Source organism: Cricetulus griseus (assembly GCF_003668045.3).
Source record: "Cricetulus griseus strain 17A/GY chromosome 1 unlocalized genomic scaffold, alternate assembly CriGri-PICRH-1.0 chr1_0, whole genome shotgun sequence".
Classification (NCBI taxonomy): domain Eukaryota; kingdom Metazoa; phylum Chordata; class Mammalia; order Rodentia; family Cricetidae; genus Cricetulus; species Cricetulus griseus.
Genome location: NW_023276806.1, coordinates 52,301,155 through 52,325,565, shown reverse-complemented (window position 1 = coordinate 52,325,565; position 24,411 = coordinate 52,301,155). Strand labels below are relative to the sequence as shown.

General features: G+C 41.9%; 1 protein-coding gene across 1 annotated transcript; it reads left to right on the top strand.

The window, feature by feature from the left end:
- The first annotated feature begins 382 nt into the window (after window positions 1-382).
- On the top strand, window positions 383-22,627 carry Slc16a1 (solute carrier family 16 member 1). Its single transcript, XM_027393863.2, has 5 exons — window positions 383-532; window positions 12,041-12,300; window positions 16,105-16,248; window positions 17,993-18,838; window positions 20,723-22,627. The coding sequence occupies exons 2-5, from the start codon at window positions 12,084-12,086 to the stop codon at window positions 20,998-21,000; spliced, it is 1,485 nt and encodes a 494-aa protein (XP_027249664.1). The 5' UTR covers window positions 383-532; window positions 12,041-12,083; the 3' UTR covers window positions 21,001-22,627.
- Window positions 22,628-24,411: the final 1,784 nt, after the last annotated feature.

The window sequence follows — 24,411 nt, the reverse complement described above, 5'->3', positions numbered from 1 at the left end:
TCCGCACCTCAGGGTCGGCCTCGGGGCAGCTTTTCCCTTTCCTCCGGCAGAGCCTGAGGGGTGAGGCCCGCGATGGCGTCCCCGGCACGCGCGAAACGCACCTACCCTTCAGGGCGCTGAAAAGTGCCCAGGGCTGTGCGGGGTCTCCCGGCCCCGGCGCCGGGTCACGTGGCGGGGAGGGGGGCGCCGGCGCGCGCGGCCGAGCGAGCGGGCACGCGCAGCCGACGGCGGCGTGTGGAGGCGGGAGATGCAGAGCACGGTGTATGTATGGCAGGGAGGGGGCGGCGGCCGGGAAGGCCGACTCCACCCCCTGTGCGCATGCTCCGGCCCCCGCGGGTTATAAGGCAGCCGCGCCTGCCCCGCCAGACAAAGTGGCGAGCTGCGACGTGACTGGTCGGCCGTGTGGGTGCTGCAGCCAACGAACCCGGCGGCGGCGGCGGCAAGGGAAGCGAGCGGGACCCCGGGCTCCGAGGAACTGCGGCCCGCGCCGCCGCGTCACGCACCCTCTGGGCGCCGCGAGACACACATAACGGTTAGTCGGGGCTGAGCGGGCGGCGCGCCGCACGGAGTCTGCGGTGCCCTTGGTGACCTGGTGGGGTCGAGGAGTCCGGCGGGCACGCGGAGACTTTGGTCCCCGGGTCGGGGGGCGGCCCGACAGAGGGCATCCTGGGCTCGCGGAGCCACATGGCCCCGGAACGTGGCGTGCGTGAAGGGGACCTTAAGGCGCTGGGTCCAGTGTCTCCCCCGGCCGAACCGCGCGGGCCCGTGGTCAGGTGTGGCCGCCGGGCTGCGGGAGTCGGGTCATGGTGCCCGGTGACCTTGTGGGAGACGCTTCCACTCCAGTAGTCTACAGTAGCCGCCTGGAGAGATGCTTAGGTCGGAAGAGGGACGACCTGAGGCCGCTTCACGTGGTGCACTCCTGCCTCCTTCTGCTCGGAGGGAAGGGACTGGGGCGGGAGTCATTTAGGACTCGTGGCATGTCCGCCCAGCCTCCCCCGCCTGCCAATCGGTATCCCACCTGGTGACTTGCTAGTGTGGTGTGAGGCGCTGCTTTGCCGACCGCCCTAACAAGACTGCCGGGTTCGAGTGAACTTTGAGGAAGGGGCGGGAGGTTGGGATAGGGGCTCTTTGTGGTCCAACCTGTGGCTTCGGTGCGTCTACCGGCGCCCACGGGGGGGTCTCAAGGCATCCCTGGAGAGAAGACGCAGATAGCGTTACATTTGGTTGGATGCTCGCTTTCTGTGCCAACTACATCCTTTTTTTCCGAGTGCCTTTTAGCCTTTCTTTATGGTGGCGAATTTGGTGCAACCAGCAGTTGCGAAAACTAGTTTCTGATCACTCAACCAGGAAACGCACGTGTTACTACTTCAGTCTTTCCCTTTTTCCAGTAGCTCATTGTAAACCCGGCGTCTCCTGCTAGTAGCTACACAGTGACAAGCTACTTTTCTTTTTAATTAACCATAACTAATTTTGAAATCTTCAGGCATTATTCGACATAGGCTGGAGGTGTGTAGCTCAGTGGCAGAGTACCTGCCTGGCCGACCATGCCTGAGGCCCCAAAGTTTGATCGCCAGCATTGAAAAAAAATTATTCTGGTTTTGTAACAAAATGAGTACACGCTGACGTGTTAGATTAGTAATTGTATGAGAGTTTGGACAAGGGTGGATAGGAACTAAGTCAAGAAGGTTTTTTTTTTTTTTTTTTTTTTTTTATCAGCTGCCAGCTATTCAAGGCAAGAGAGACTATATCTCCTTTCTTGCTTACTTATTTTAGTTAGTTGCTAAATGGTGCTCCTAAATCGAGTTTGTAGTCTAGCTGGAAAGCAGATATAGTTAAGTACTCAGCAAACAGTTACTGACTTTTAGGGAACGTGTAAGCTACCATGGGGACAGATGCCATATTGTGTAGGTAGGGGTAGATGCACCATTTAAGGAAATACTGGATATGTTTCTCTGAGGAAATACTATTCAATCTGAGGTTTGACCAAGGAGTGGGACCTAGGTATGCATAGGAGGTGATAGATTGAAAGGTCATTTCAGACCGTACTGGAGACAGTGCTGGGGGCGATGAAAGAAGCTGAAAGAATTTCACCAAAAATACAGCACAGAGAGGTCAGAAAGAATGGGGAGGGAATAGAGGTGGCAGCTAATGGAGGGCCTTCAGTCATTTTAGGACTCAGGAAGAAACTGACCAGGTTGGAATCGTACTTTTGAAGTTGTTCGAAAGCTGTTTAAGGATGTGACTAAGCAGATCTGCATTTTGGGAGTATCGTTCTGGATACCGGGGAAAGAGGGCTAAAGAGGGGGTTCTTAGAGTGTGACCATATGGGAATACCTAGTGGGAATCCTCACAGGGAAAACAGATAGGTTTTGGGTAGAGAGTAGGTGGTGGAGACTAGAGAAGCCAGAGTGGAGTTCAGGATGTGGCTCACGTTGCTACCTGGAGCAAATACAAGGTTTGTTATTTTCATTTTAACCAGTGGGAACCCTGAGGTAGTGTGACTACACCAGAACTGCCCAACTTTTAAAACTTGTAGATAAAATTCAAAGCTGTTTCTGCCCTCTTTTTACTGGTGAAGCTGAGTTTTTTGTTTTTGTTTTTTTTTTTTTTTTTTTTTTTTTTTGCCTCTTTACCCTTCTCTACAGTTGAGTGTGGAAATTTTAATTCACAAGTTAAGCTACTAGTGTTTCGTTGTTATCCCTCCCTTTTCCCAGTTTCTGCTTGATATTATTATTATTATTATTATTATTATTATTATTTTGGTTTTTCGAGACAGGGTTTCTCTGTGTAGCTTTTGGAGCCTATCCTGGCACTCGCTCTGGAGACCAGGCTGGCCTAGAACTCACAGGCCTGCCTCTGCCTCCCGAGTGCTGGGATTAAAGGCTTGTGCCACCAACACCCGGCTCCTGCTTGATTATTGTGAAGCAAATCCTAGATGAAATTATTTCAGCTCTAAATATTTTGTTGCATAGTTCTAAAAGAGAAGTTTGTTTTATTTATTTGTTCTTAATGGTTTTTCAGGACTGGCTTTCTCTGTGTAGTCCTGGCTGTCTTAAAACTTGCTCTGTAGACCAGGCTGGTCTAGAACTCAGATCCTTCTGCCTCTGCCCCCAGAATGCTGGGATTAAAGGCTTGTGCCACCACCACCTGGCCTAAAGAGTCTTTTAATTTATTAAATTATTATTTTGAGGTCTAGTTTCTCGTGTATCCCATGCTGGTCTGGAACTCACTATGTATCACAGGTGACCTCAAGCTCCTGGTCCTTCTGCCTCTAGGATTATAGGTTTTCACCACCATGCCCAGTTTATGCAATGCTTTGGATCAAACCCAATTTATAGCCATAGTTATCTGGAAGGTAGTCTTCAGAAATCCGTAATCACATTATCCTACCTTTAGAAAATTAATGTTATCAAATAGCAGTATTCAGATTTTCCCAAATTGAATTGGTTCCCTTGATCAAGGATGCAAACAGGGTCATATGTTATATTTAGTTGATGTCTGTGAAATCTTGTAGGTTCCTCAGCTAGGTAATTTATTTAAAGGAAACAGGCCTTTTTTCTTCTAGTTTTGCCCATGTGGGATTTTGGTGAATTTGTCTTTATGACATGGTTTTAACATGTCCTAGTTTTGCGTATCCTGCTGTCCTTTGTATTTTACTAATTGGAAGCTCATTTGAAGCTCATTTCCCAAACCTTTAAGGTTTGGGAAAAATCAAGTATATTTCATGTTTGCTACTTCTACTTGGAGACTGATGGGTTTTTTTTGTTTTTTTGTTTTTTGTTTTGTTAACTCTTTCTACTGTATTCACAACCATATCATTTCACTATGGTTTGAAAAGACAGTAATTTAATTGTAGTTTAATTTTTACCATTCCTCCTTAATTTATTAAGCAGAACACCTTTACTTAAGGTGTAGTTTGAAAGATGGGACATAAAAGCACAGTGCAGCATGTGCGTGTTTGAGACCCTCTCCTAGAGCCTTTAACCCCCAGCACTCAGAAGGTGGAGGCAGGCTGATCTGTGAGTTTGAAGCCAGCATGGTCTTCATAGTGAGTTTCAGGACAGCCAGAGCTACACACAGAGACCCGTCTCAAAAAAAGAAAAAAAAAATTGAAAACAAACTGGGCTAGTGCACACTTCCAATCCTAATGATGGAGAGGTGGAAACTTGAGATCCTCAAGGCTCTCTTCAAGCAAAGTGAGAGACCTTGTCTCAGACTTCCACAGGTACATGCACCTCCATGCATGTGCAGATACACATTTTCATGGTTTCCCACTTCCTGCCATATTAATTTGGGTAGAGTTAAGTCTTTTTGAGTTGAGGTTTACTGGGCACCAGTCTGGCATCTGGAGATCACCTGCCTCTGTATCCCGAGGGCTGGATCAAAGGTGTACACCATCATGCTTGGCAAATTAAATCATCTTAAGCATATTGCTCTAGCAAATCTTTCAGAATTCTGCATGTTCTTTGATTTATCTAACAAAGTGGCACTTTCCTCCCTGTAATTTAGTTATTTTTTCTTTTGGGGGAATGATGAAGGTTCATAGGTCATAGATCTTACAGTAGATCTGTATTATAGAGAGTTAGCCCTACTATCGTGCAAAGCTCACCATTCACATGGCCACAGAATGAACTCAGCTTCACCACAGTATAAGGGCTTCAAAGGCTGAGCCTTTGAAGGGTAGCACTGACCATAAATAGACATGCAGGATCCAGTTTTGTTTATTTTACACTACCCTGTTGCTAATTAAAACCCATAATAGTCCATTTGATTTGACAGATTTAGCCTTTGCAGAGAAAAAAACTTAAATGTTCTGGTATTCTAAGTTGTATAACTGATGGCTGAATAGTAAGTCTTTGACATGATTCTGTTTCACCTATATGAATCCTCTAGGGGTGTTTGTGTGTGGGTTTTGGATGCTGGGGGAGGGGGTGTTGGTTACTCTGCTTATACTTGTGACCAGATAGACACCTGACAAGAAGCAGCTTAGAGGATAGCTTTATTTCAGCTCAGACTTTGAGCATTACATCATGGTGGGGAAGCCATGGCACCCACTCGCATCTGGGCCAGTCAGGAAGCAGAACTCGGTTTAGACCTGCCCCTAAAAACTCACTCCTCCAGCTAGGTCTCACCTCCTAAAGGCCCCCTCAGCCTCTCAGAACAGTGCCACCAGCTGTTTACTAAGTGTTCAAATACATGAGCCTGTGGGGAACATTTTGCTTCCAAACCATAACAGGATAGAACCCAGTACACATCTGTGTTGAGCAGGAACTTGCTGCTGGTGAGGCAGTTCTTTGCAGGCCTGACCGATTGAGTTAGATTACTGGGTCCACAAGGTGGCAGGAGAGAACCCAACTCTGGACAGTTCCTCTGACCTCCATCGAGTGTGTCCACACCTTCACATGTACATTCTTTCTCTTTAAATAAATAAAAAATTGTAAAAGAAGAAAACATGATACAATTGTGTTTGTAAACTGTCTTGGAGAGTTAAGGTTTTTTAAATTAGTTACTGAGTTGAAGTTAGATTTTTCTTTTTGTTATTGTTTTGTTTTGTTTTTTCTTTTTCTTTTTTGGTTTTTCGAGACAGGGTTTCTCTGTGGCATTGGAGGCTGTCCTGGAACTAGCTCTTGTAGACCAGGCTGGTCTGGAACTCACAGAGATCTGCCTGCCTCTGCCTCCCAAAGGCTGAGATTAAAGGCATGCACCACCACTGCCCAAGCCTTGTTTTGTTTTTTCAAGACAGAGTTTCTCTTTTGTAACCCTGGCTATCCTGGAACTTGCTCTGTAGATCAGGCTGGCCTTAAACTCCAATCTGTCTGTGTCTGCCTCTTCCAGTGCTGGGATTAAAAGTATGTGCCACCACCTCTCTGCTAGGTTTTCTTTTTTTAATGGTTTATTTCTTTAGAAAGAAAGGAGGGTGTGTGTGTGTTGGGCATTCCTATGGAGGACAGAGGACAACTTGCAAGAGTTGTCTCTAACAATGTGGGGTCTCAGCATCAAACTTGGGGTGTCAGGCTCAGTGGCTAGTGCCTTTACCTGCTGAGACATCTTGTCAGCCGAGTTATTGAGTTTTGAGAACCAAAGCAATGTTTTTTACCTGATTTCTATTTTTCTATGGGCAGGTGTTTGTTTGTTTTTCCTTCTGTCCTATCATTTAAACTTACAGTCTGCAGAACTAATCTTCATGGTGTGTGAAATTCAGGAGGTTTGTTTATTTATTGGAATTTCAACTATGGTTGTAGACTCCATGTGTTAGCAGTACCTATAACTTAGAAATACCAGCAAAGCTCATATACTTCATCAGCTTTTAGACACAGACTGAAATTGCCACCATTTCAAAATTACTGTAGTTATTATTCTAGTACCTCATAATATCGAAATGAGATATTTTGACAGTCTACTTTTGAATTTTATTTTATGTATTTATACATTTACTCCTTTTTTGTTTTGTTTTTAATTTTTTATTTAATGTGCATCAGTGTTTTGCCATGGATGTCAGGTCCCCTGAAATGGGAGTTACAGGCAGTTGTGAGCTGCCATGTGGGTGCTGGGAATTGAACTCTGGTCCTCTGGAAGAGCGGTCAGCCCTCTTAACCACTGAGCCATCTCTCCAGCCTCCCCCCCTTTTTTTTTTTTTTTTTTTTTTTTTTAGGATTGGTTCAGCTCTTCAACTCACTATGCAGATTACATTAACCCTAACCTTAAATTTATGGCTATCCTCCTGCTTTAGTCCTGAGACTGGGATTACAGGTGTGCCCTGGCATACCCAGTTTTAAAGTGTATTCTGATGAATTCCACGGGTTTTGCCAAACTGCCACAGGAATCTGACACTCCTTATGGGAAGGATTCCTCCTGATTCCCTTATTCCTGTTCCCCTGTAAGAGTGAGCTAGCCAGAGACCATAATCCTACACAACAGATAGATCTTGTTGCCATTTGATTATGTATATAGTCATGATATCACAGGTTAAGTAAAATTTTCAGCCACATAGAGTGATTTTCACAGGTTCAGGCAGAATAGTTAGAAAGTGATGTTCTACCAATTAAATGGGTATCTTAATTTGACTTGGATTTTCTGGCCCTGTTTCCCAGTGGGTTCACATCAGTAAATGTACTTCAAATTCATTCAACCTTTCTTCAACCGCTCAGTCTGAAGAACCTCTAAAGAGGTCATTGAATCTCAGGTCTGAAATCCTTGCAGATTAGAAACATGTCCTTACTTCAGCCTCTTGTGATTATAATATTAGTCCTTACTCTGTTAGCACTCTGTCACCTAGAAATCTCAATTGAGTAGAAGGGAAGCAAGTGGTTTAGTAATTATTCTAATTTGAGGAAAATCAAGTACTCGTTTGGAAATTGTATATTCCTAATAAAAGACCCAGTAATTATTTTAATGACAACATAGTGTAAGGTTTATATCACCAGCAATTAGGAAAGCTATTTAAAGGCTGGGCATGTGGTTCAGTGGTTGAGTGCTTGCCTAGGGTTCAATGCATTTAGCAGTAAGCCCTCTACAAAAAGTATCACACTTGACCTGACACATAAAACTACAGTATTTCCCTTTCTGGGTCTGGTTTATTTTATTCAGCTAGTGTCCTTGGAGTTCACAAATGACCGGGTTTTCTTTATTAGGCTTAGTAATACTCTACTGCATGTAGTACCGTTAGTGAACCTTTAGATTGCTTTTATGTCTTGATTATTTTAATTTTTAAATTATTTGTATGGATGTGTGCATGATGTGTATGTGCGGGCCTATGTGCCACAGTATTCATATAGAAGTCAGAGGACATCTTACCCTTGAAGATTCCAGGGATCAAACTGGGGTGGCCATGCCAGACTTGCTTGACCCACTGGGCCACCTCACCAGCCCATTTCTTGCCTATTTTTGATGACTAATTCGAAGCATGTGGAAGTACAGATGCATCTTTGGCCCCCAGAATCCTGTTCTTGGAAGTGTACATCCAGAGGTATGGTGGTTGGCTCAAACGGTAATTATAGTCTTAATATATTTTCCATAGTGCCCTATTAAAATCACCTGGGTTTGGTGATCCCTGTATTCAGAAGGCAGAGGCAAGTAGAAGTTTGTAGAGACAAGTTTATACTTTGTAGTGTTTCTTTATGTAGTATGAAAATTGTACATTTTTATATACTTTTCATAGATGCTCCCCCCACCTTTCTTGGGGAGGTGGGGGAGAAGTAGTAACAGCTGGAAACTAAACCCAGGGCCCTGTGCATGTTAAGTTATACATTCTGAGACTGAGATTCATTTCCAGCCTAATCTCTCTCTCTCTCTCTCTCTCTCTCTCTCTCTCTCTCTCTCTCTCTCTCTCTCCTCTCCTCTCTCTTACTCTCTCTCCCCCCCACCACCAACCCTTCCTGTGTGTGTGTGTGTGTGTGTGTGTGTGTGTGTGTGTGTGTGTTCAGTTGAATGCTGTAAAAGAAGACAAAAGAACAGATTTCCTAGTCCTTGAAATCTGGAGGTTAACTTGGGGCCACTTCTTCTGTATAAGCCAAGAAACTAGATCAAAACAATTTAAAAAAGCATGATAGCAGAATGTTGCATTTTTATTTTATGTACATTGGTGTTTTGCCTGAATGTCTGTATGAGGGTATTGGGTTCCCTGGAACAGGAGTTATAGACAGTTGTGAGCTGCCATGTGAGTGCTGGGAACTGAACCTGGGTCCTCTGAAAGAGCCCCACTGAGCCATCTCCAGCCCTGGATACTTTTTTACATTTACAAACTGCTGCTGTCCCCTTAGGAAATGGGAGTTAGGTTTGTTTGGCATGTTGGTATAGAGAGTACAGGGAAATTAATACCATTTCCTAGGGCTTTTATAACTTCTCTCTCTGTAGAGAGTCCAGGGCATGGGAGCTGGAATATAACTTAGGCTTTCTAGATTTGCTTACTAATGCAAATTTGCTTACAAATGCATTCATATCCTCCCCCACAGACCCATGTCTATATGAGAGAGAGTGTGTGCATGTGAGTATGGATGCCCTCAGAGCTGGATAGTTTAGTGTTTATGAACCAACCACCCAATGTAGGTGTTGGCAACTGAACTCAGGTTCTTTGTAAGAGCAGTATGTATTCTTAACAACTGAGCCATGTTTCCAGCACGCTAGTATAATTTTGTTGTTGTCTTTTTGTGGGGTGGGGCTTATTATGTAGACCAAACTGGCCTCAGAGATTGGTCTGCCTCTGCCTTCCAAGTACTGGAATTAACAGTGTGAAATTATGCCTGGACACTTAGGCAGATGGTTCTCTAGGAGCTAAAGGCCAACATGGTCTACACAGTGAGTTCCAGGACAGCCAGACCTGTCTCTACATAGTGAGACCATATCTGGAAGAAAACAATAAAAAAATCTCTTGTTTCTGCTGTCATTTGAAGGTAGTAATGTAGAGCTTATTTCCTAGTATCTGTTACCTGCTTTCCCTTCTCCCTTTTGGAGTTGCTTTATGGTCAGTCACCCACCCAAGCTTCCACTTCCTGAGTGTGCTGGTGCTTCTGGCATGCCCCACTCCTTCACTTGCTTTTAATCCCCCATTACTTTTAAGGCAGTAACATGTAAACCGATGGATGGGACTACTGTACACTGTAAGAATAAAATCTTAAAAACTTGTTCTGTGGTTTAGTCTGTGAATTTTAACATGTGAAGTATATATGTGTTCCCTTTTCCTGAGCTCCTAGTCCTAGAATTTTCTTTAGGGATAAAAGAGAACTGCTGGTATAAGACAGTTTTTTTAATCAGAATTTTTGTTAGTTGTGACATAATGGTTGTGATAAAATTTGTGTTGAATCTGTTTCTGGGTTTTGATTTCCCCCCCAACTACTTTGGATACTCATTTACTTGTAAATCTTCTTAAAGTTACTGAAGTTGAAAATCTAGATACTGTAGAAAAGGTATTATTAACTTGATGAGGCAAGTCTTCGTGACTAAAAATTAGATCTGCCTTTTAATTGACAGATCCTAGCTGGCAGCTAAGCAAAAGGTTTAATCACGTCCAGCACGTATTGCTGTTCTAGTCAGGGCTTGATGTGTTAAACAGTACTGCTCTGTATGTGTAGGTGTTATTCTGTATATGTAAATACTCTTCCTTGAAATGAATTAATCTTCTTTAGTAGTTCTTTGGAAAATTTTTATGCTTGTAAGGAAAAAGAATTGATGCCCGGAGCACCCATACTTAGCAGATTTAAATCCAGTAGCATACCTAGCATGATGCTAAATAGCTTTTTATTATTCAGTCCAGTACAATTTGTTTGTCTTGTCTTGTTTTGTTTTGTTGAGACAAGGTTTCTCTCTAGTCCTGGCTGTCCTGGAACTTACTCTGTAGATCAGGCTGGCCTGCCTCAGTTTTTAAGAAACCTTACTTAGTGTTGGTGGCGCATGCTTTTAATCCCAGCACTTGGGAGGCAGAGGCAGTTGATCTTTGAGTTCGAGGCCAGCCTGGTCTACAGAGTGAATTCCAGGACAACCTCCAAAGCAATAACTGTCTGGAAGGGGAAGAGAAAAAAAAGGAAGGAAGGAAGAAAGAAAAGAAAAGAGGCCTTATCTTGTAAAAATGTTCTTATCTGGCATGAGTGAAATTTCCTACAACAAAGATTTTTTTCCTTTAAGCTATTTTAAAAAATAAAAAAATAATAATAATAATCCAGAGGCTTATATTCAGGTAGGATTTTTAAGTAAAGATGGTATTTTCTAAGAACAGGTACCTGAGGTCTTTCTCACCCCACCCCTATTACAGAAGTGTGTGTGGCTTACTCTTCCCATGTCTCACTGGAGTAAAGATCTTGGGCCCTAAAGGAAGGAAAAACTTGTAGAACTAGGCCAGAACTCTTTGAGGAAAGGTAGAAGGGAGGAAAGCAAATCCCATGTTTTTCTCTCTTAGCTGGATTCTTAACACACATGTATATGTGCATAAAACATGGAAGGGGGGGCTGGAGAGATGCTCAGAGGTTAAGAGCACTGACTGCTCTTCCAGAAGTCCTGAGTTCAATTCCCAGTAACCACATGGTGGCTCACAACCATCTGTTATGAGATCTGGTGTCCTCTTCTGGTGTACAGATGTACATGGAAGCAGAATGTTGTATACACAATAAATAAATAAAATCTTTAAAAAATTCTGTTAAAACATGGAAGCAGAATGGAGATGAATTCATCTTTTTAGTAGCTATTTGAGATGAATTCATCTTTTTAGTAGCTATTTGGAGAAAATTTTATGCTTGGAAAGAAGGGGACTGGCTGACAAGGTAATGGAGGTACAACTATGAGCAAATTGTGTGAGAATGTCAGTGAAACTTACTGTGTACACTGATAACAACTGAGTGTATAGAAAAGAACTGTAATTCCAGCACTTGTAAGATAGATGCAGAATCAGGAGTTTGAGGCCATCTTCAGCCATGTAAGAGTTTGAAGTCAGCCTGGGCTGAATGTGCAATCCTCACTCAAGGTAACCAATTTTTTTAAAAAAAGATACTGGAAGGGCCACTGACCTTACTTCACATGGACAATTCAAACCATCTTTTCTGTTTTCTTAGTTAGTGTTAGGGTGATTGTCACACTGATGGGTTATCTGCACATTTACTTCAACTGAAATCTGTTTCCCTTCTTGATTGTAGGAACTGACCATTTTTTAGAGTATGTGGTGTTTGTTTTCTATAGAGTGAATTGGTTAAATGTTCTCTGCCCAATGTTGCTAAAGAGCTATTAAGCACCCCACCAAACACACACACACACACACACACACACACACACACACACACACACACACACACACAGAAAAAAAAGACAAAGAAACCAAAAACAGAAGACTAAGAGTAGGTCCATTGGAATTATGGGAGTGACAGACAGGGTCTTACTATGTACCCTTCCCTGGCCTGAAACAACAGAACCCAACAAGATACTTCTTTTGTCACTCAGATGGTTAAAAGGTATTCATTGTGGCTGTCAAGAGCCAAGCAAATATGTCTGTTATTGCAGAAAACGGATTTGTGGAGGCTATTTTGTTGCTGACATTTTTTTCCCATTTTATATCCTTCAGATAATAGATTTGCATTGCATTTTGGGATTCATCTACACTTAAAATGCCACCTGCAATTGGAGGACCAGTTGGATATACCCCCCCAGATGGAGGCTGGGGGTGGGCAGTGGTAGTTGGAGCTTTCATTTCTATTGGCTTCTCTTATGCATTTCCCAAATCCATCACCGTCTTCTTTAAAGAAATTGAAGGTATATTCAATGCTACTACCAGTGAAGTGTCATGGATATCATCCATCATGTTGGCTGTCATGTATGCTGGAGGTGAGTACCCACAATGGCCTGCTCTTTAACTTAGATTAGGCAGCCAGAGTCTACTTTTGGGGTTTTTGTTTGTTTGTTTTTCAAGACTGGGTTTCTCTGTGTAGCCCTGGATGTCCTGGAACTCACTCTGTAGACCAGGCTGACCTCAAACGAAGCTCTACCTGCCTCTGCCTCCTGAGTGCTGAGTCTGTATGTTTTAATATCTTACTCAGAGGGGCAGGCATGTTGAAGCTGTGCTTGCTGAAGCTATGTACTGAGGAGCATGCTTTTCATCCCATTATGGCATTTAGGGAACAGAAATGAAAGTGTAAGGAGCTCAATGTTAGCTGTGTTTTTGAAAGCTCTTGTAAAATGACGTGTGACCCTTGTTCTTCTTGCTCTCTGGCAGACACTTGAAAAGTAAGCATCTTTAAATATTCTTGCAAGATTTTAAAAAGTTACTCAAATGTCCAAAATAGTATAGTTCAAAGTCTCAGGTAAAGTCTATAATTTAAGGATTGGGCTTGTCCCACAGGCACAAAGAGGTGAAGATAACTGACACTTCTATTGGCTAGCATGCACACATGTACAGGTGCTCACACACCAAAAAGAGAAACAAAGCTGAATAAAATCTTCCCTTGTTCCAATGGTATTTCTAAAAGCATTTCGGCGACACTTAAACTTCAATTTTATCATTTTCCCCCCTTTTGTTTACTTTGGCATGGTGTGAAGGCCATGTAGAAAGTAAATTGCTTATTGAAAACACTATATATTTTACTTGGAATCATCAAACCACAATTAAACATAAAAGTTAATCCCACCATAAAACTTGAGGTTGTTTAGTAAGAATTCTGGAGCAAAGTGTCTTTTTTGTTTAACCTGGTAAGTTTTCCATGTTGTCTTGTTAGATACTAACAAGATATTTTTTAATAACAATTTAGTGACTTGGATTATATTCACATGGAGCTCTTTAACAGCCAACACAAAGATTCTATTCTACATTTCAGTGGTGAATAACTTAGTAGCAGCTTCAGCAGCCCTTACTAAGTCTCTTGGGTACATTCATCTTTGGCTTCATGTTGTGAATGATAGATGAACACAACATCTGGTATTCTTTTTGATGTAATAAGCCCACAAAACAGCACTGTGTAGTTGAAGTCATAATTTAATTAAACATAATTAAGTTGGTTGATTTGAAGAGGAATAAATGGACAGGAGCAGAAGTCTGAAGACCTGATTTTCCTCCTGTATATTTTTTTGTCTTTAAAAAATTGTTTTTAATGTATGGGTATTTTTCCTGTGTTTGCCTGTAATATCATGTGAATTCCTGGTAACCATGGACACCAGAAGAGGGCTTCAGATCCCCTTGGACTGCAGTTACTGTTGGCTCCAAGCTGCCATTGGTGCTGAGAACCAAACCCAGGTTCTCAAAAAGAAGTCCTCCCTCGTTCTTTCTTTCTTGGTTGGTCAGCTTTTTTTTTTTTTTTTTTTTTTTTTTTTTTTTTTTTTTTTTTTAAGACAGGGTGTCTCTGCAGTTCTAGCTGCCTACAACCTTCAGAGTAACCTGGCTGGCCTCAGATCCTCCTGTCTCTGCCTCCTGAATGCTGTTTTAAGATAAATTTTTAGGGCTAAATAATGTCACTTTATAAGATTTTCATTTTTAATTGTGTATTTGTATCTCTGATTTTGTGCATGTGACTGTAGTGGCCTCAGATGCCAGAAGACAGTATTGGATCCCTTGAAGTTGGAGATGTGGATAGTTGTTAAGCTGCCTAATATGGGTGCTGGGAACTGAACTCAGGTCTTGTAAAAGAGCAGCAAGTGCTCTTAGCCACATAGCCATCCCTCTGGTCAAGGGACATTGGATTCTAATCTTCCAGGATCGCTATAAGCAGATTTTGATTATGGTAGCCAGAAGAAATTGGTATAAACATCCAGAGTACACCAGTGCTTTGCATGCTAAAGCAGACTGAAAACCAGAATGTCATTCATATGTTGTTCTTAGCTGCCAGAGCTTGGGTGTTGCTTGCATTTTCCTCAAAAGTCAGTGTTAGTTACACTAATAGCACATGATGTCTTCCTGTGGGGGTGGTTCCTTCTTGGTTCTCACCCAGTTACATTTCTTTCTCTAAGCTCATGTGACAGTGGGCCTATTAACTACACCTGCTGTTTTTGATGATAGTTAATTAGAACCATTCTTTTCTGAAATAACTGAAAGACAGATTGCTTGTCATGAACTTTGGCAGGATTCTTATGAAATGGGTTATTCTGTTTAACTGGTTTCTAAATCACATACCCCTAAGAATTTTCATCACTTTACAACTGTTAGTCCTTTAAACTGTGTACTTTTGGTTTTTTGTCTGCTTGTTGAAGCAGGAACTCTAACTGTGTAGACAAGGCTGATCTTAAAAGTCATAGACATCCTTCTCCTGCACCTGCCTCCCAAAGCCTGGGATTAAAGTTGTGAGCCACCATACCTGGCCAAATAGATAGAAAAGGTCTAGTGCTTTTGTTGCTTTTCCCTTTCTTGATATTTCAAATATAAAAATTGATAACTCTAACTTAAACTTCAGAGAACAACAGTATTGTGATATTTATTTTAGGGTTCTGGTTATATAAATCATCATGAATAATTCATATGAAAGTATTATATAGATTCTATCAGTGTCCAGTATTTCCATCCTATATAAACTGTAAACTTAAAAGTTTTCAAATGACCTGTGACTTGACATGAAATGGCTCTTTTCATTAGGGCCTCCTGAGGGCCTGTTCTTTGTAACCAGTGCCTTCCAGCTGCCTCACGTGGCAGAAGGGAAGATATGTTCCCTCGGGCCTCTTTCATAAAGACACTTACTAGATTCATGAGACTCTGACCTACTATTTCCTAAAGTTCCTGGCTGTCAATAATCTTACTTTTGGGTTGAGTTTTAACATGAATGTTACCCCCTCCATGTGAGGATGGAACCCAGAGCCTTGCTTATTTGCAGTCATCTGCTGTAATCAGGCAGGTTACAGTTTCCTGCAGTCATTTTTTTCCCACAAGTTCTTACCTATTAAATGTGAAACACAGGTGTTTTTATAATTATAAGTAAATGAAATTGAATACCATTCATTTTATAATCAGCAAAAATTATTAGCTTCTTTTTGTTGTTGTTTATATAAGATAAGCAAAACACCATCACACGGCAAAGTTTGAAGGAACCTTGCCTCACACAACAACATAAAATGCAATTATCAGACTTATGAACTGTGGGAAGATGGATGTCATTAGTTTTATTAAGAATTGTGTCGTAGGACTGGGGATGTGACTTAATGATAGAGTCCTTACCCAGCATGTGTGATAGCTTATGTTTCTCCAACATGTTTTTTACATGACAGTTTTAAAATACCTTAATCTGTTCACGTAGATAACCTATCATTTCATCCCTACCCCCTTGAGTGGTTAGATCAACGCTCATATTGACTGTTATCTAACTTGATCTCCTGTAAGCTTTATTTCTATTCCTTTTGGTTTTTGAGGCAGGGACTCTTAGCCTAGTCTGGCCTTGAACCTGTTGTGTAATGAGAATAACTGGTTCTCCTGTCTGTCTCCATACTTCTGTAATCACAGGAGTACTGCTTGCCATTGCAGTTGCAGCCTTGTACTACTATAACCATCCTCCTTCAAACATTTCTTCACATTGGGACCATTCAGGATTAGAACCCAGTTATTTTAATATATTCAACTCAGTACCTCAGACATCTAGATATACAGGGAAGTTTTTATTTTCCTAGCTTTTCTTGAATTTGAGAGTTTATACTACTACATTTTTTATCTCCTTTTAGGTCCTATCAGCAGTGTCCTGGTGAATAAATATGGCAGCCGTCCAGTAATGATCGCTGGTGGATGCTTGTCTGGTTGTGGCTTGATTGCAGCTTCTTTCTGTAACACAGTGCAGGAACTTTACTTGTGCATCGGTGTCATTGGAGGTGAGTGGCTACTGATTAATTTTATATATTTATTTATTGTCACTATTTGATAACACACTTGTCATTTTAGAGAGCTGCTGATTAACTGGGTAAGATGGCTCAATGGGTAAAGGAAGAGCCTGAGTGTCCCCTGGACCCACATGGTATAAGGAATGGACCAACTCCACAGGGGGTGGCCCTCCACTTATACCATGACATATGTGCACGCGCGCACACACACACACACACAGAGAGAGAGAGAGAGAGAGAGAGAGAGAGAGAGAGAGAGAGAGAGAGAGAGAGAGAGAGAGAGGAGTTAATTTATTTATTTGGTTGGTTTTTCGAGACAGGTTTTTCTCTGTAACTATTCTAGCTGTCCTGAACCTTGCTTTGTAGACCAATCTGGCTCTAAAGTTTTTTGGTTTTTAAAGAATAAACTGTTGCCATACAATATGTAGTTATTGTTAATTTTAATTTAATTGTGAATTAAGAATAGACAATGTTAGCAGGACCGGGTGGTGTATACACCTTTAATACCAGCACTACAAGAGACAGAGGCAGGCAGATTTCTGTGAGAGTTTGGGGACAGCCTAGCCTACACAGAGAAACCTGGGTGTTAGTGGCACACACCTTTAATCCCAGCACTCAGGAGGCAGAGGCAGGAGGATCTCTGAGTTTGAGACCAGCCTGGTCTACAAGAGCTAGTTCCAGGACAGCCTCCAAAGCCACTGAGAAACCCTGTCTCAGGGGAAAAAAGAAAGAAAAAAGAAAAAGAAACCCTGTCTCAAAACCAGAAAGAAGAATAGACAGGGTGAGATTAATTTATGCTGTGATTCATGGAAGGGTAATCATTGGTTCTCTCTCCTTGCTTCTTTTTCCCAAGAGGAGTAGAGTTTTTGTTTGTTTTTTAGTTTTTCAAAACAGGGTTAGTCTGTGTAGCCCTGGCTGTTCTTGAACTCCCTCTGTAGATCAGGCTGGTCTTGAACTCAGATCTACCTGTCTCTGCCTCCTGAGTGCTAGGATTAAAGGCTCTTACTGGAATAGTATGCTATGCAGGTAATACTTCTGAAGGTTAAGGGTATTCTTGATAAGCCTACATTCCAGGACAGCCAGGGATACACAGGGAAATCCTGTCTTGAAGAACCAAAAGAGCGAAAGAAAATGAATATTACGGTATTCAAATGTATACTGTGTCTTTAGTACAAAGGTAACGTTTTTGTTTAGACCAAAAAGGATGGGGTTTTATTTTTATCATCATTTTCTTTCTGTTAGTTGTGTATTATGAACAGCTTTTCATGTCATTCAATATTTGAGACAGAACAAAATTTGCTATGTCCAGCCCAGCTTCAGGGATTGATCTGATTGGGGCAGTGAAGGAATGAAGAAAGGACAAACACATACAGAGGAAAGCTAAGATCAGCAACTTTGAGAAGCTCAGCAAGGTTATTATGTACAATTGAACAAGGAGGCTTGGTGTTAATTGTACACAGCTGAATCAAGGAGACAGGATTTATAGTGTATAGCTGGATCAAGGAGACGGTTGAGCTTGGTCACATGCATCAGATTCTCTGGAACTGGAGTCAAAGGTGATTGTGAACTTCCCAGTATGGATGCTGGGAGTCCAACCCAGTTCCTCTGCAAGAGCAGTACATGCCCTTAGCCACTGAGCCATCTTTTCAGCCTCACTTACTCTTACGTCTTTGCTTGGTAAGTAATTTCAAAGATACTTTTGTTTATGACAGTGTTATCTTTGTTCCTTTCCTAGGTCTTGGGCTTGCTTTCAACTTGAACCCAGCTCTGACCATGATTGGCAAATATTTCTACAAGAAGCGACCATTGGCCAATGGGCTGGCCATGGCAGGCAGCCCTGTGTTCCTCTCTACCCTGGCTCCACTTAATCAGGCTTTCTTTGGTATTTTTGGCTGGAGAGGAAGCTTCCTAATTCTTGGTGGCCTCCTACTAAACTGTTGTGTAGCTGGATCCCTGATGCGGCCAATAGGGCCTAAGCCAGGCAAGATAGAAAAACTAAAGTCCAAAGAATCTCTTCAGGAAGCTGGAAAATCTGAGGCAAACACAGATCTCATGGGAGGAAGCCCCAAAGGAGAAAAGCGATCAGTCTTACAGACAATTAATAAGTTCCTGGACCTGTCCCTGTTTGCCCACAGAGGCTTTTTGCTGTACCTGTCTGGGAATGTAGTCATGTTTTTTGGACTGTTTACCCCTTTGGTCTTTCTTAGTAATTATGGTAAGAGTCAGCATTACTCCAGTGAGAAGTCAGCCTTCCTCCTTTCCATTCTGGCCTTTGTTGATATGGTAGCCAGACCTTCCATGGGACTTGCAGCCAACACCAAGTGGATCAGACCTCGGATCCAGTACTTCTTTGCTGCTTCTGTGGTTGCCAATGGAGTGTGCCATTTGCTAGCACCTTTGTCTACAAGCTACATCGGGTTCTGTATCTACGCGGGAGTCTTTGGATTTGCCTTTGGTTGGCTCAGCTCCGTATTATTTGAAACATTGATGGACCTTGTTGGTCCCCAGAGGTTCTCCAGTGCTGTGGGCTTGGTGACCATTGTGGAATGCTGTCCTGTCCTTCTAGGGCCACCACTTTTAGGTATAGTATATCTCCCTACACTTTAGTTCTGTTCTGGTTATAAAAGTAACATGTGAAAAGCAGCTCTACCTTAAAAGCACAAATGAAGAATGCATTTTAATAATAGAGTGTATTTTAGTAATAGGCAGAAGAGTAGCTCTTTTATAAGATCAAAGTACATGGGCAACTGTCCTAACCACTGTGTGTATCTTGGATCTAGGATTATTTTAGTAGCAGTTTTATAAGTAAAGTCAAAAGCTTTAGAAGGTAGGATAATTTGGCTCAATTGTGTTAGTTTATGAGTCATTATATAATTTGAGAACTCAGGTTACTGAATGTCTTTGTTTTGTTTTGTTTTGTTTTCCAAAGAGAGGTTTTTCTGTAGTACTAGCTGCCCTGGAACTCACTCTATAGACCAGGCTAGCCTCAAACTCAGCTCTCCCTGCCTCTCTTTCCCAAGTGCTGGGATAAAAGATTTGCTGGGATTAAAGGTTTGAGCTCTATGTTTTAAATCCTATGTTGGACTGGTGGTGTACACCTGTTATTCCAGCGCTTGGAGGCTGAGGCAGGTTAATTGTGACTTCAAGATCAGCACTGGCCTACACAACAAGATCCTCTCATAACTTCTCCACAAATGTTTCAGCTCCTTTTAGGTGTTTGTGGTGATTTATTTATTTTGGAGATAGGCTCTTACTCAACCCAGCTGACTTTAAACTTGTTATATAGCTAAAGACTGCCTGAAACTCCTAACCTGTGGGTATCCTCCCATCAAGTGCTGGGATTATAGGTAGGTGCCACCAAACTTATAGGTGGCTTTTGATAGTGCCCCTTTCCAGACCCTCCTCAGCGAACTGCTAAATCGTGTCAGTTTTCATCTCCCACTCTTTCTAATGGGCCCCCTTTCTCTACCATGACTACCACCCTTCTACAAACAGTGTACCATTCCCTAATGTGGTTTCCAAGGCTGCAGAGCTTAGCTCTACCTGTCTCTCCAGCCTTGTTTCCTACCCTTGACCTCTTGCTCTCTGCTCTAGGACCCAGCCCTTGCTTTCCTGCTCACACCCCTATGCCTTTGCACTGGCTGTTCTGCCTGGATCCTTTCTACCCTCTTATTCTTGACAGGTCTTTCTTCCTACTCTCTCAGCCCCTAGGTGATACTTCAGAAGAAGCAGCATTCCTCACCCACTCACTAGTGTCTACCACCCATGTTCTGATCCAGAACCCTCCCTGTAGCACTTGTCAGTTTGTGTAATAGTTAGCCCTATTATGAAGTTCCATTCACATTGGTAGGGTGGCTAGGTTTCATTACCATCAGACATGACAAACTTGGGTGAGGCTATGATGCCATTTTCCAAATTGATTAGTGTTGAAACAGTAGAGAGGCTTCCTGTAGCACAGAGGTGGCGGTGCAGGCCCCAACTCAGGCTCTATGTTCCCTTACTAGCCTTGTGACCTTGAAGAAGTTACTTATCATCGCTATACTTGAATTTCTGTAACTGCTGGAAGATACATTAGGGATTTGGTGGTGTTGGCTACAGAGCAAGTGTTCTCCAGAAGTGCTGATAAAGAGTGTTGGCCTTGGTGACTGGCATTGCTCTGTGTGGCCTTGAACATTCTCAAATTTCCTTTGAATTAGTTTTTTCGTTGTGTATTAAGAGAATGGATTATAATCCCCATCCTCTCATTCAGATTTGCCAAGAGTTAATTGTTTCCAATTAGAAAATACACGGCCAGTCAAAACCAGAGACACTAAATAGAAACTCTAGCAATTCATTTTTGTGCTAATGTGTTGTTTATGGGTTCTTTGGTGGTTGGTTTGGCATCTTTCTGAGAAGATCTTTACACTTAGGGGAGAGGTGTTCTTGTTTGCTCTTACTCATGTAGCCTTGTCTTCTGCATCTTTAGGCCGCCTTAATGACATGTATGGAGACTACAAATACACGTACTGGGCTTGTGGCGTGATCCTCATCATTGCAGGTATCTATCTCTTCATTGGCATGGGCATCAATTATCGACTTGTGGCCAAAGAACAGAAAGCAGAAGAGAAGCAGAAACAGGAAGAAGGTAAAGAGGACGACACCAGCACTGATGTTGATGAGAAACCAAAGGAATTAACAAAAGCAACAGAGTCCCCGCAGCAGAATAGCTCCGGAGACCCCGCAGAAGAGGAGAGTCCTGTCTGAACTGAAGCATGAATAGAGCAGTGTGTGACCCAAGACATCTGAAACCATTCTGCTGGCCTCTAGTCTACCAGTGGTGCTCAATGCAGACAGTGGACATTTGTGTGGAAAACCTACCAGGTGTTCATTGGTGGAATTTTGTTTTGTTTTGTTTTGTTTTTGTTTTTGTTCACTCCTTACCAATGCCAGAGTTTAAAATTTACTATGCTTTAGGTAGGGATTGGTTGGCAAAGGATATGGGAAAGAAGTGTAGGGATTTGTTTTTTTGTTTTTGTTTTTTTTTTAATCTTAGCTTTTAACAGTGTCATGAAGATTATAATATGTGCCTTAAGTTTTAGTTTTAGAACTCTTTAGAGAGCCTTAACTTTTAAAATCATTCTGCTGAATTCATCTATTTTAAATGTTTTAAAAGGAAAAATAACAACTAACTTGCTTGAGGTAACTCTAACCTTAATCTTGTTTTGTTGTTGTTTGTAATGCTTTGTCAGAGATTGTTACTGGAACATTTATGGATAAAAATACTAGTTAAAAGTTGGAGGTTTATAAAATACTGACTAAAGTATTTTTCTAGCATCATAGTTGCCTCGAGTAGGTGCCTGCTAGGTATATATTTAAGAAATTTAAAGCATGAAATTCTGGAAACATCTTGGCTGTTATAGCCACAGTCTGTCTGTCTGTCATCTGCTGGGGACTTCTCAGATGCTTACTGCAAGCCTAGTGCTAGAATGTTGTCACTAAATTGCTACCTTGCTCCTCTTCAGAGACATTGAGTGGTTACAGGTCATTGCCATTTTTGAAATCTACTGCAAAAAAGTTAGTATTAAAATCTACAAAACTTTTAACACAGTCTGATTTAATATAGACAGGTATTTCAGGCATCTGCTAAATTCAGTTTAGTTTTCCAAAACCCTAGTTATGGTATGAAACTCTTGTAATCTTTGAGTATGTGTGGGTTTTGGGGGGCCTGGTGGTTCTGAGGATTGAACCCAGGGCCACAAGCATGCTAAGCACATGCTGTACCACTGAGCCACATCCCACCAGCACCCTGGAATCCTCCTTAACCCCGAGACCTTTGCTCTTTGATTTTTGATAGTTCCATTTATATCCTAGTTTAGAGCTGTATGCGAGATATCAGTATGGACTAAATGTGTGTGCTAGTTTTGTTTTTTACATTGTTTTTCAGTATTTGCAAAACCAAGAGGGCCAGAGTTTGGCCCCGGGGAAGCCAATAAAGATAAAATAGGGAGGGAGTTTGCTGAGTTCACTTGATTTCAGTAAGTACCCACCTCCCTGCCACATACACCAAGGCTTAAAGAGAAACTTATATCATGCTTAGAATTATTGGACATAGCCTTACCTCCACAAACCTTAGCTTTCGTGACCCTTTTCACTTACCTGAAATATAGAAAATGGGTTCAATGTAAGGATAGGAGGAAGGATGGGCAGGATTGGAATTGTAGTATTTTTTAAAACCAATATCTTCTAAATAGAGACAGAAAAGATATATGACACTAAATTGTACTCAATGCATCTAAAATACCATTGTAATTGACGGGGTGAAAATATCCATTTAAAACCTTGTAAGAAGCCGACTTTTTCCAAATAAAACATTTATTTTATTTTTAGAAAACAGTTTTTCCACATGTTTACTTGAGAGACATAGTGTGTCTTCATTTTTATTTTCATTTTGACCTTCACTAATACTGAATCATCCAGTTTATATGCCTTGAGACTTGTGCACATGGTTTACTTTGAGTTTTCTCTTTTGTTTACACAAACAGGGAAGGATTTTAAACCCACATGTCTTGGACTGCTATCACCTGATGCAGTTAGCTTTGAGATACAATGGGAATATATGCTGTGGGTGGGATTTTAGAGAGGAAATCTTGGGGGTTGTGGTCCACATCATTCCAGTTTGGACTTGGCTATCTTCTGTGAAGCCAAGTTGAACTTTATTTAGTGAACCTTTTTTTTCCCTCCTATGGAGGTGCCCGCCTTTAATCCCAGTACTTGGGAGGCAGAGGCAGGTGCATCTCTGTGAGTTCAAGGCCAGCCTGCTCTACAGAGTGAGTTCCAGGACAGGCTCCAAAGCCACACTGAAACCCTGTCTTGGAAAACCGAAAAAAGGAAATGAAAGTTTCTGTTACTGTTGGAATTTGAAGCACGGCTGTCCCGTCTCAGATGCTAGAGCTGCATCTTTGGGATAGGTGTGCTGCTGCCTGTGCTCAGGATTGAAACCCCAGGCTTGCTTTATTTGTGACGCATGCTCACTGTCACTCTTCAGAAAGGGGTTCTGAGCTGATAGTCAAAAGCCAAAGCTGCTGCAAAACTGAACTTGCAACTAAACTTTTTTTTTTGCTAACTATTCAGTTGTTCTGCCACTGGACTATAACATATTATCTGTGTTAGTGAAGCCTGTGTGACAATTAGCACTGCCCTTCCCTGTCACTTCCCCATTCGTTCCCTGTGTATTTATTGGCTTATCAGCTGTGCTGTAAATGAGTCCTGGGGGCAATAGGCTCTCTGATCTTGTCCATTACTCCTTTTGATACTGACTTCATTTGGAGTTTTATTTCAGTTCACATGGTTATATTGGCTGTTTGATAAGAGATGTGAATATAAACACGAACCATCACACACAATAGAATGGGAAGGTTGTTTAAGAAACAATTTCAAATCATACTGTAAACCATACTACACAGGATCACATTCTAGGCAGGGCTGTTGGAAATTAAGAATGTTCAGCTGAGATGAATAGTTTGCACAAAATTAGGGGATTTTTTAGTTTATAATTAAATCATTTTTGCCCTTTCTTCCTCCAATCCCTCCCATGTACATCCTAATTCATGGCCCCTCTTTATAATTGTTACGTGTGTATGTGTGCGCCTAAATACAAAATACAGACTGCTCGGTCCATATGATAGTGTGTATTTTTTAGGGGTAACCATTTGGCATTGAATAACCAGTTATTGTGCTCTTGCCACATTAGCATGCCTACTGGTATACTTGTTCATGTGTCTTAGAGTCTCACTATGTAGATAAGGCTGGCCTGGAACTCAGATCCACCTTCCTCTGTCTCCCATGTGCTGGCATTAGAGGTGTATGCCATCATGTGTTGAATTTCAGAGTGACAGACTAGGTGTTGGTTGCATGTTTTATCTGAAAACCTGATTATCTTGAGTTTCACCCTCCCTAGCACATGGTTTACAATACAGCAAATGAAGTCAGGCACAGTACCTGGAAGACATGAAGAAAGAAGTTAATGATAGACTTGAGTAACTGAATGCCTGAGTTCTTGACAGGAAATGACAACCCAAGCTTGCCTGGCCTGAGGCCAAGTTGTATCTGGGCTAGTGATTGGGAGGTGGGCGTGAATTTAAGTACATTGCTTTTTGACACAGGGTCTTTATGTAG